Genomic DNA, 12377 nt, shown 5'->3' with positions numbered 1-12377 from the left:
TATGTTAATTTGCCCCAATTGTATAAACAAAAAATGTACATTTAAAAATTTATAAACAAAAGTTATATTTCAAAAAAGAAAAAAAAATTGACACAAAAAAACCACTGTTGTTAGGGCAGTTGTAAAGTTCTTCAATTCAAAAATAATTCATTTTAAAAATCACTTGATTTATGACCCAAAAAAGAGAACTTTCAAAAATTTCTCGGGGTTAACAAGAAATAATTAGATGGTTTTTTGTTTAAGACCAAGAATACTATTTGGTGGCACCTACAAATTTTTTCTCATCAGTTTTTAAAATGCCGCCAAATAGTACACAAGCTCGTAAAAAATTCGAATGTGTACCTTGATTTTTTGCAGCGTAACGTTTAAAATAGTAACTTTTTCATCTTGGGCTTTGCAAAAAGTGCTGACGTTTTCGTTTTAAACGATACAACACATATGTATATTTTGTCGTTAGAACAAAATTTCAAAATTATTTTTCGTTTTTGAAAAAATCTACACATTTGAATCAGAACGTCAGAAATGTCAATTTCAAGTCAGTATTTTCCAAATTGAGTCGATAAACCACCACGACTATGCAAATTAGGATAGAATTGTTATTTTTTTTAATTAAAATGATAAACAATTTATCATGAATTATTTACGAATTACATTTTGTTTTCAACAACTCGCCCATGTACGTTTATATATTTTTTCAAAATTTTTTAATGACCACTTTAAAAAAAAATTATAATGCCAAATTTTAAAATCCCATGATTATTCTAATTATAAAAAATACTTTGACTTTATATAATTAAACAAACCATTGCATTTTTTGATGGACTATGACTAAAAAAATATGACTTACATAACTAATGACAATGATTTCTTTTTTTTAAATGACTAAAGTAGATTTGGATCATCGTTCCCATATAGAAATTTGTTTTTGATGTACAAATCTATTTACGTCACTGACTTTATATTTTTTATCTATATCGCTTCAGAATAAAATATTTAAATAAATAAAAATACAAATGTATTTTAAATTTGTTAAAACAAAAATAAAATACGTTTTATTTATTGATGTTTAATTGAACAAAACAAATTTTTGAATAAGATTTGTCAGAGTTGAAATAAATTTTAATAAAAATAATTAATAAGAAAAAAAGTAAAAAATTTCAAATGTTTACTATTTTTTAATTAATTATATTAATTAGTATTCTTCTATGCATCACATTTTTTTTTTAAATAATTAAAATACAGGATGTGGTTTAAAAATGTGAAAATAATTTTGTATTTGGTTCTTACTTCTCTACCAAAAATTTTTTTGGGGCAACGAACTTACGCCAGTGTTTTGTCTAATCTTCTATTCACTTAGTATGCCCTTTCGATTTGTGAATTTTGGTTTTGAGAAAAAACACGTCAAGTGGAGTCAGCTGTTGAACATGATAGGTTGTATTTGCCACGTTTTTTATCTAAAATTCGGTCACAATTACTGATTGCTGTTGGCGATGATTCGACGATTCATTATCGTCAAGCAAAATTCACAATTTTGACTGTTTATGAAGGATTTTCCTCACAAACAAAGAACGTCTGTTCTTTCTGAATTCAAGGTAATTCAAATCAAGAATAAAATAATGGGGGATCTCTCTTCCACGATCTTTCAATCATCCTTTAAATCTATTTTTCACTCACATCTCGTGATTTGATTGTTGTACCCGAAATTCCGTTCGCTAAATTTGTGAATTCATTTTAATTACTAAAATGCGCCACCGGCTACTTTAATTAAAATGATTGATAGTTATTTCTCATTTTAGGACCGGGAAACCCAAATTATGAAATACTTTTTGTAATTACTACCGAGAGCTTTACACTTTACAAATTCCCTGTACTTTTTGATAGAATGTAAATAACAAGCTTCGAATTATATTCGAAAAAGTGTCACAAGTCATGAAATAATATAAAAAAATCCTCTTAGCATTTTTGAATCACATCCTATATTTTTATTTAAATTTTTTTTAAAAAGACTGTAATAAATTGTAGAAAATAAGTTTGCATTTAAAAATTTAATAAAAAAAAAAAATTAAAGTTAGTTAAAAAATTAATTTTTATTGATAGGGAACTGCCGTTAATTACATTTGCCGCAAAATATGAAGGCATACTCTTGTAAAACGAGAGAAATTTATTAGAGTTTTATTGAAATTTTGTAGATTTTTGGGCGAAAAAATTGAGAAAACTATTAAGCTTTTGCCCATAAAAATATGATTGTAATTAAATTTTATTTTGTTCACAGTTTTTAAATTTTTAATAATTAAATTTTTGAACTGGAAGGAAGGCATAGAAAAGAAGACATAACAATTTTAATATTTTAAATTAGTTTCCAAGTCGCTCTGTTTTTGTAAATTGTCGTTCTATTGAGCCAAAAAAATACTTAAAACTAGTTTTTCCCATTATTTTTCAAAATATAGTTTTTAAAGAAAAATTAAGTAGAATAAATTGTTATTCCAAAAGGAAGAAACATGTTATTTGATTTATAGATATAGATAATCAATTCTTAGTTAATTATGTTCATCAATTTTATTAGTAGGGGTAGCTCAATATGTGATTAGGACCCCTTTCCAAACAAAAATTTTAAAAAATTCTTGTTTTTTTCTACGATCCGTGATAATAAATTTTTTGTAGAATTGAAACACACTTGCTCTATGGATATGGATCTTTTTTCTGATTTCGTCTCTCTCTATGCCTCTCATCGGTAAAGGGTTTATAATTAAGAATGTCCGACTTAAAAACTTTAAAATTCAAATATTTAAGTATAAGATATGAAAAAATTTTTATTTGAAACAGTGTTTTATGGCAATTTTTGTAATATAGTACTTGACAAATGGCAATCGCAGCTTCGCTGGTTACCGCAATTTAATTAAAGTTCGAATAATCATCCTGCAATATTAAATGTTGCAATGTTGAACTTTTTTTTATCAAAATGAGTGTTCAGTTCGAGTTACTTACCGTGCATTACATGATTTTCATTGATTCGTATCGTCAAGATGAATCGACTTTCATCCTTTGATAAGAAAATTTAAATCGATTGCCTTTAAAAATTAGCACAAACAATCTCATTGATGATATTAAATCAAATGTAGTCGGTCGGCTAATCGAAAAAATATTTTTCGCAAACGTGTCCGCCCAGCGAAGCTGCGAGTTACAATTTGGCTGGCATAATATATCACACAAAATGACATGAAATACTATTTCAAATAAAATAAAAATTTTTATGATACCATACCCAAAATGTTTAATTAAAGTTTAAATTCGGAAACTCAGAATAAAACCCTTAATAATTTAAAAAATCTTCCATGAATGTCGAATTGGATCCAATTTCAATTTGCATAGAAGATACTATTAGTGCTTTTTATTCTTCAATAAAAAAAATTAAAAAAAACAAAAACTATAAATAAAATAAATTGAAAAATAAATAAAATTGTTACATATGTGTATCTCTTCGAATGTATTTGAATTTAATTTTTACTGTATTTTTCTTTTCGTTGTAAAATAGACAAAAAAAAAAAAAAAACGTTTCTCTTGATATCAAATTATTTGTGTTTTTTCACAATTTAAAAACAAAAATTAGAGATTTTTTCTTTTTATTGTTCAAGTACTGAAGAAAAAAAAATTGTTGTGATAAGAATAATTATTTTTTTAACATTATGGGGTAGGGAACACTATCAGTATATAATTATTATTATTATTTGTTAATAAAATAATTTTTTATATAAAAAAAGTCGTTGTTTTAATTTGAATATCCAAACTATGAAAACGTGGTTTGGATCAAGCCATAAATCAGTTACGTTAAAAACCCAATATTTTATGGTAAGTTATTATTTTATGTTTTTGTACACTCACCAAGCTACTAAATACCCTGCTTTAAGATTGTAAAAAAAATTAAAATACAATGTCACCCTTTAGCGTCTCAGAAGCTATTTCAGAAATATGAAAATCTTAAGAAGTACCAAAAAATATCAGGAACTTTTTCTCAATTTCATCGATACCTTTTGTTTTTGAGGTTTTATCGGTATGACGTACGTTATCAAAAAAAGAATATCAAGAAATTACAAATTTTGGTTGTCTATAAAAATACCAAAATATCATCGAAATTCGAGATACCATAAAAAATATATAGAATTTCCAGCCATACTTAGTAATTTTGACAAAAAATACTCTAAAAAATAATGTTCTCTATGTGAGAGGACTGTGTTATGAAGTTGTCAAACAAAAAGTTCTTTTAATACAGTCGACAGGCGGAAGTTAATGAAACCTTAAGATGTTGTTCAGAGATTGGTAACTAAAATTTTCTCAAATTTTTGACCTTGAGGACCCTGTGCGAATAGAAGACGGGGAAGGGGCCCTAATGCAAAATTTTCGACCTCCCTCCGAGTTTTCCTCAATAACTATAAGTAAAAATATTCTATCCGAAACTACTTGTCCTAACTATTTCCTTTTTTTAAAAAAGGCATTCCTAAAACAATTTAAACAAATCGATACGAAAATTTTGTCTTCAATTATGATAAAACTCAGTACGTAAGGTTATTTTGATCCAAAAATAGGGAAAGAATTTTTAATGGGTAATCTTTTAATCAGGACAAAACTATTATTTCATATTACATGCAATGATATCGTTTGATAGAATCGAAAACTGTTGACATTGATGATAATTATTATTATCTATGTAATGCATAATCGAATAATTTGATGATTCTTCGATACGATGTCGCGTGTTGATAATAAACACAAGGTCATAAACTTTGCGTACAGGGTGATTCGCGATTTTTAATCGATTCATGATTCCAAAAATTAAAAAGACCCTGTTTATTTCATTTAACATAAGAACGATGTTTTTCCAGTTTTATAAATCGGAAATGTCCAAAATTTTGAAGTAATCTTAACGCCAATTTTATTTTTATTTGAAAAAAGTACCTACACTAAAAATCGGAATTTAAACTAACTCTTTCTAGAGGTTTCTCGAAAGCTCTACATAACACTTTATAGTGTGGACGTGAAATGTCAGAAAGGTGTATCTATTTATTTGGTGCCATTTACCTCGAAATGGTAGAATTTACTATTATCTTTTACGTGCGTGATTATGTGACTATTTTGAAAAATCATAAAAAGTACGCCCATTGCTTTCGAAACTACCTACCTAAGGAATGCATCCATTTTCAAATATTTGTTTCGTGTATGCACCCTTACAATGTTGATAAAAATTCGTTACAATAACGATATCGTATGTTAAAAGGAAATAGACAATAAAGAAGGGGTTGAGTTATGTATTTCACGATTTCACGAAATGCGACAATAAAACTTATGATATTTATCCAAAAATAGAAATAGGGGTTTATTTTTCAGATTTGATAAAAACATTTGTAGCTATGACAACTGTCGTACATATTTGATCAATCATTGTATATATTTTGTGCTCGCCTTTGTGAGTTATCAAAAACGTTTTATGTTACGTCTTTATTTTACGTTTAACTCTAAAACACAAGTTGTGTGTGGTATTTTTCGTATGAGTTAAAATTCTTTAAAGAAAAAAAATGGATGGTGCTGATACTCCAAGTCTTGCTGCTAGCGAGGAGGTCGAAGAGGAAGAGAAGATTGATCCGAAAACTGCATACCATCTACAATTAGAAGATGATTTTGTGAGGGTAAATATTTCATCCGTTTGATACAGAGGCTGTGGATAATTTTGCGCATGCGAATCAGGTTTTTTTAAAATTTTATTGTTTATTTTTATTTATGCCCCACATGAGGTTCCACATATATCAAAATATACAGACGTTACAATGTAATTTTTTATCTAACTTATTTTTAGGATCGTTCCAATTTATTGCCCATCCTATATGTGATATATTGAGATATATTAAATATCCCCTATTTATTGCCCATTCAGAGAGACAATTTACTTAGCTAAAAAACGATATAATTTATGATCACCCCAATTTATGGATCGGAAATTCGGATTATTTTAGTAGTACACCTATTCGGTTATTTTAGCTTTTACAAAGCTTTTTTTTAAATTTTATTTTGTTTTTTTTTTTTTGTACTTTTTCTAAAAACTGATAAAAACAGTTAAAGTTATTTTCAAATTTTGGTTTTTTCATGAAAAACTTGATAAAACTTTTAGCATTCAATATTCTTTTTAATTTAAACCCTTTACAAAAAAAATTAAGAGAAAGAGATCTTGTAGATATTAAATAGTTACCAATAGTTTTTTGTTTTATAACGATAGGTTTCGGAATTGATAGAAAATATTCCAGAACTTCGACCAATCGCCGACGACTACATTCGAACATTTGAAGCGTACCGAGAACAATACAATCAATGCCAGAAACTTTCCACCACTGTTGATGAATTAAATACAATTTTAGCAGAAAATAATAGACGTGTTAATGAAGCTTTAAAGAAAGGAATCGAAAATGAAAAACTTATTGGTAAATATACAACCAGATCCTCTTGCATAATTACCAATTTTTTGGTTTGTTCTAAAAAATACATCTTCAATTTTAATACTAAATTTTGAATTTTAAGCTGAATTGCAAAGTAAATTGGATTATACATACCGTGTGGCTGATGCAGCACATGCTCGTGAACAAAAGGCACAAGAAGTTATTGATAATTTGCGAAAACAAGTATCTCGTTTAACCGCTGAGGTGGAAGCGCAAAACAAATTGCCTACTGATATGGAAGAAGAGTAAGTCTACCAATTCCAACAAACAAAAATTTCAAAAAAAAATTTGTCTGATTTTGTATAAGCTTAACCAAATCAACTTTATATGGTTGGAAATTTTGATTTTTAAACATAAATATTGTTTTTTTTTTTTTTTTTTTAAATTGGAAAATAAATACACTTTGTTCGAAATAGTATTTTGATTTGTCTTGCAAATTTCGTGAAAAAAATATAAGCATTAGTAAATTGCAGTGCACTAAGTGCGGGAGTTATCTATTGCCTACAGGATCGGAGCGTTTATCCGATCATGAGTCACCTGTACGCAATCATTGAGTGTGTCGAAAGGTTTTTTCGCGACAAGTATTTTGTTTTGCACACTTAATAGTGTGAAAATCGATTAAGACACTTTGTTGTTAATAGCTAAGTTTCCTAGCTATTTTTCGAAAGAAACAGCGCGGTGCAGTAAGTTAGTAATTGTCCTACAATATTGAAGAAATCATTTTTGGATGCAACTAAATGTTAATACAAAGTGGAGGGGGTGCATGTTATAAACTTAGGAATGAATGTTGGTTTTTAAAAGTATAATTTTCTTCTGGTGATTCCTTTAGATTAAATAGGCGAATGGTTTTTATCAAAATATGTCGTTACCTAGAATAGTTTTAGATTTTTTAAAATATTGAAAAATGAATGGGACTCGATAAAAAAATCAACTTTCTTCATTGCTACTTCATTATAAATATATAATTTTTCATTATTTCTTCAGTCCAGCTGCAGCGAAACAGAAGGAAAGTGTACAACGTGAACGTGATCGTTTAGTTGGCGAAGTTGATCAATTGAAACAACGAATACAACTGTTTACGACGTATCAAGAAGAACTAGAACGTAAAAATTCAGCAGCTGATGCACGCATTAATGTTTTATCTTTGCAAGTAGAGGTGAGTATTATGCAATTGTATTAATACAATTAACAAGCTAGTCTTTTTACTAATCGGCGCCGTTCAACTAGTGGCTGAACTATATTCAGGCATTCAATCAAACAGCTAGGCAAATGATTTGGATCGATAACTACTTACCTAGGCTAGTGATTTTAATTTAGTTCCAATTTCTGCCACCTGCACTGTGAATATGGCGCCCCGCGTCGGCAAGGAACAACATTGTTGGTATTTCTCACAGTTTAATTGCAATTACAATTAAATCCTTAAACTTGATTCCCTATTATTTTAAAAATATTGAAATATTATTTCACATTTCCTATTATTTTAGGAAGAAACAGGTTCCAAGAAGAAATTATTAAAAGAAAAAGAGGATTTAGAGGACCAAGTGAAAATTTTTCTTGAAGATACGGGTAAATTAAATTCAAGAGTTGCGGAAATGAATACAAAAATAGAACAACAAATTGCAACTATATCAAAAAATGAAGCTAAAATATCGGAATTATCAGAAACTATTGAAGAATTGCATAGAGAAAAGGAAAATTTCAATTCGAGATTAGCACATTTACAAGAAATTTATGATAAAGTGAAATTGGAGAATAAGAAATTAAACGACTCGTATACATCACAAACTGAACATTTAACGGTAAGCTTTTAGCTGGTCCTTCTATAATTTATTTTCTGATAGTAAAGTTTATTTTTTTATTTAGAGAGCATCACACGAAGTAAAAGTTTTACGTAAAGAACTAACAGGGACAAAAGCCACAATTACTTCTCTTGAACTCGAAATAAAAGCCACAAACGAGAAAAAAGCTTTTCTAGAAAATGAACATGTGAAATTTCGTTCATCGCTCGGTTTAATGCAGAAAGAAGCTGATATGTTAAGAAAAAAAGCTGATTCTGATAAAAGATATATTGATAATTTAACTAGAGAACGTGATATTTTATCAAAGAACATTCGAAGGGCAGAAAGTTGGTATTTTTTTTTTTTTTTTTGGTTTTTAAATTTAAAATCTAAACAATTTCAAAATAAACAAGTTTAATAAATTTGTTTTAAAATAATAAATATTTTTTTAGCATTATCTTTGGATCATATTAAAATAATAAAAATTCAAGAACAAACTAAACGTAAACTAGAGAATGAAGTGACGGTTTTGACACGGGACATGACAAAACAAAAGAAACAAATTGCAGCATTGGAAAAGGAAAGAGATCGTTTATTAGCTGAAATATTAGATTTAACAAAAAGTGTTAAGGAAGCCATGGAAGAAAATGGCGTCAAACAGGTATGATATGTCAACACTTCTAAGTGTTTTACTTAAATTTCGACCTTTTCCAAGTATATTCATTCGTCATTCTTTTTGACGTTGGCGTTTGCCAATTCTCCAATGATGCAGTATTGATGGTAATTCATTGGATCTGTGTCTAACCGTGCAAATTAACCGGGCGGATTACATATGATGGGATTTTGACATCCCCGTTTGATACGTACCGTGACAACGTGTTTATCAATCTTCTGAATGTATCTCGAGATAAAGAAAGGGACTTGCCACACAGCCTTGTGGAACCCCAGACTAATTAATTAAATTAAAAATATTTGACAAAATTTCGTAGTATATAAAAGTTTTTTCTGCCCTGTGATTTTTTCCGGATAATTTTTATCTAAAATTTTAAATCGTTTATCATTTAATATTTTGTAGAGCGAAATATTCGAATATAAAAAACAATTAGTTGAAACTGATAGTCGTGTACGAACAATACAAAACTTATTCGATAGTATACGAACAGAGCGTAATAATCTACAAAAAACATTACAAGAAACACAAAATGATGTGACGGAACTGAAATCGAAGTTAAAGATGAGTGTTCATCAATGTGAACAATTAAAGGAAGATATTACAAGTAAAGAAGAACAGTTGATAAAAGTTGATAATTCGTTGCGAAAAGCTAATAAAATTATTGAAACATTAAAGTATGAAACAAAATTTCCTAGAGTCATGACAGCTTAAAAAAGTGACTCTGGGGCTACATTTATTAGGGTAGATTTCGAAGAAATACTACCTATTCAGGTTGGTTATGTATTAAAACATCGGAAAAGTTATTTAAATTTCTCTACAGTGTGAAAAGGTCCGTAATCAACAGGATTATTTTGACAAATTAAGATGAAATTTAATAGAATTTTCGGCCCACTATAATGGGACACATAGAATTTTCTTTGATAATTTTCTTGAGGCTTTAAGATTCCGATCGAGAATTAAACACCCCGAGGACTTTAAGCGTCTGAATAATATAGTCAGGCTAATGTGGGTACGATTTGGATATTCTTAACAAAAAATTTTTATAAAAATAGCAAAAGAGTAGTCGTTCTTTAAACGCTACCAGATTCTCTGATCCCGTAGTAAAATGCTCTATGATTCATCAAGGAGTGACTGCGGTAACCTCCTTTCGCGATCAGGCTAAGATATGTGTAGATACAATCTTACCATTTAACTATAAGCGGCCAAAGATGTGGTTGGATAGATTATAAGTTTTTTCATTGGACACTGTCGATTGAATTACCATTAGTCATTACCACAACATGGAAACCTAACACAAAGCTTTAAGCATCGCCAATGGTACGATAGAATCGAATAGGTTCATTCGCTTATAAGAGAACCTATTACCAAAAGACGTCCTTCCCCACTGTTGACGGAATGGTTCCAAGCAGAGCACAGTAAACTTATTCGTCCAGGTGGAAAGTACCGGATAGGGAATAAGGCACTGTTAGTGGCAATCGAAAAAGTGGGACTATATGCTTTAATTTAATTATTCCAATTACAGCAAAACGAGCCCTTAATTATATGTGGCACGCATAAATTTTTGGGACATCGAATAGGTAAATGAAATTTCATCTTTGTATGTCTGGTAAAAATTTTGAAGAAAACATTTTCTCTTCGGCTGCAACTTCGAAATCTACCTTTACAACACACGCTTTCATTGGTCTATCTTATATATTTTTTAAATGTTCTTAGAGTTGATATACAAAACGGTTTGGATCGTTTGAAAGATGCTAAAAATGAAATAAACGAATTAAAAGATGAAATAAAATCGTTGCACAAATCTATATGGGAACAAGAAGATAAAATTAAACATTTAGGGAAAGAAATTGAGCAAATCATGAACGAACGGGATATTCTTGGCTCACAGTTAGTTCGACGTAACGATGAATTAACTTTAGTTTATGAAAAAATCAATATTTTGGAACGCACTTTACAAATAGGTAAGATTTTTGCTACAAGATTTGTGTTTAAAATTCAATCAAGCTTAAACCAGCCAGAAATAAATCTTCGATAAGACTGTGTTATTAAATTCGGTTCCAAAGCATACGAAGTTTTATATATCTTGGGGTGATCTATTATGTGGGAAATACTCAAATTTGGAGGATATGTGCCAACAATCACAGTATTTTTACAATCTTATTTATTTTTCTAGGTGAAAAAGAATATTCTCAACGTATTGATGATATTCGATTATTAAAAACTGAAATAAAACGATTACGCCAAGAAAAAAGTTTATTAACAAAAGCTGTGTTAAATACAACTGATTTACAATTAGAAGTGTTTAATTTAGAGCGTGATTTAACTCGGGAACGTCTAAAATGTCGTGCTTTGGAAGAGGAAGTACAAAATCCATTAAATATTCACCGATGGCGTAAATTAGAAGGATCTGATCCTAGTACAATGGAATTAATACAAAAAATTCAAATATTACAAAGGTATTTAAGAAGTCGTTGGAAATGTTATATTAATTCCTTAGTGGGAAACATCTAAAAACATGGGAAACCATATTTTGCTTTTCAGGCGAGTACTACGTCAAACACAAGAATTAGTCGAAAAGGAGAAACAATTAAAAGATTCAGCATATTTATACAATCGTTTGCAAGATGTTATAAAAAAACAGCCGTTACCCGGTTTTCAAGATAAACTTGCAATGACACAGCGTCGTATTAAGGACCGTGAAGTAAAAATGAAGGTAAGTATAAACTTTTAAAGTTTGACAATTTTCCTATTATTGCATATTTTTTCAAGGGTTTACATTCTGAATTAAATTGCCCTATTAATTAAAACAAAATTTCCTTAAGGGTTTAGTTTCTGAATTAAATTTATGCGAAGCGAAATCCGAAGAATATAAAATGGATATAGAACGCTTAAAAAATGAATTATTAGATTATAAACAAAAATATTATCAATTGAAAAAAGAACGTGAAATATTTTTACAACGTCCCGGAACTAAATTACCTGCTATAGAGGCCAAAAAATGTCAATGTGGGAAGGTGAATTGTACCTGTACAACGTCTGTAAGACACCAATGTGACAGTGAAAAAGAGGATCGGATAACTATTTTAGAATGTGATGATTGAGAAATATTTTATTTTTTGTTGTTGAATATTTTTGTATTAAATAATATTTTATTTTTGTTTTTATGTTGCTTTTTTCTTTATAAAATGCTCTAAAATTCCAAATTCCCCCCCAAAAAAACTTTTTTTCTCATTAATTCCAATGTTTCCCTAAAAAATTTTAAAAAAATCCTACATATTTTCTAGATCATGATTTTGTAATTTATGCGTTGCGATTTACTGATAAATTATTGCCTTTTATGATCTTTTAAAACGCTCGGGCAAATTAGAACTACACAGAAGTCTAAGGTCTTTACGTAAGGGAGATTTTATGACAAAAATACTTTTTGATGTAAATTTTACCCAAAAA

At 29.0% G+C, this 12377-nt stretch overlaps 1 protein-coding gene across 1 annotated transcript; it reads left to right on the top strand.

Annotated features, from left to right (window-relative positions):
- Nucleotides 1-5545: 5545 nt before the first annotated feature.
- Nucleotides 5546-12031, top strand: LOC123293921 (cilia- and flagella-associated protein 58-like). The gene is made up of 12 exons (XM_044874918.1): nucleotides 5546-5678; nucleotides 6263-6464; nucleotides 6562-6724; nucleotides 7464-7635; nucleotides 7964-8278; nucleotides 8343-8604; nucleotides 8710-8918; nucleotides 9333-9604; nucleotides 10644-10891; nucleotides 11104-11386; nucleotides 11472-11643; nucleotides 11753-12031. The coding sequence occupies exons 1-12, from the start codon at nucleotides 5568-5570 to the stop codon at nucleotides 12029-12031; spliced, it is 2688 nt and encodes an 895-aa protein (XP_044730853.1). The 5' UTR covers nucleotides 5546-5567.
- Nucleotides 12032-12377: the final 346 nt, after the last annotated feature.

Source organism: Chrysoperla carnea, chromosome 1, assembly GCF_905475395.1.
Source record: "Chrysoperla carnea chromosome 1, inChrCarn1.1, whole genome shotgun sequence".
NCBI classification, from domain to species: domain Eukaryota; kingdom Metazoa; phylum Arthropoda; class Insecta; order Neuroptera; family Chrysopidae; genus Chrysoperla; species Chrysoperla carnea.
The sequence above is the reverse complement of the archived record's forward strand: the minus strand, read 5'-3'. Positions and strand labels throughout refer to the sequence as shown.

Excerpts from the sequence above, each read along its gene's own strand:
- LOC123293921 (XM_044874918.1), top strand. The coding sequence starts at position 5,568 with ATGGATGGTGCTGATACTCCAAGTCTTGCTGCTAGCGAGGAGGTCGAA. Across the intron at positions 5,679-6,262 it reads TAGAAGATGATTTTGTGAGG|GTTTCGGAATTGATAGAAAA; the intron begins GTAAATATTTCA and ends TTATAACGATAG. Across the intron at positions 6,465-6,561 it reads CGAAAATGAAAAACTTATTG|CTGAATTGCAAAGTAAATTG; the intron begins GTAAATATACAA and ends TTGAATTTTAAG.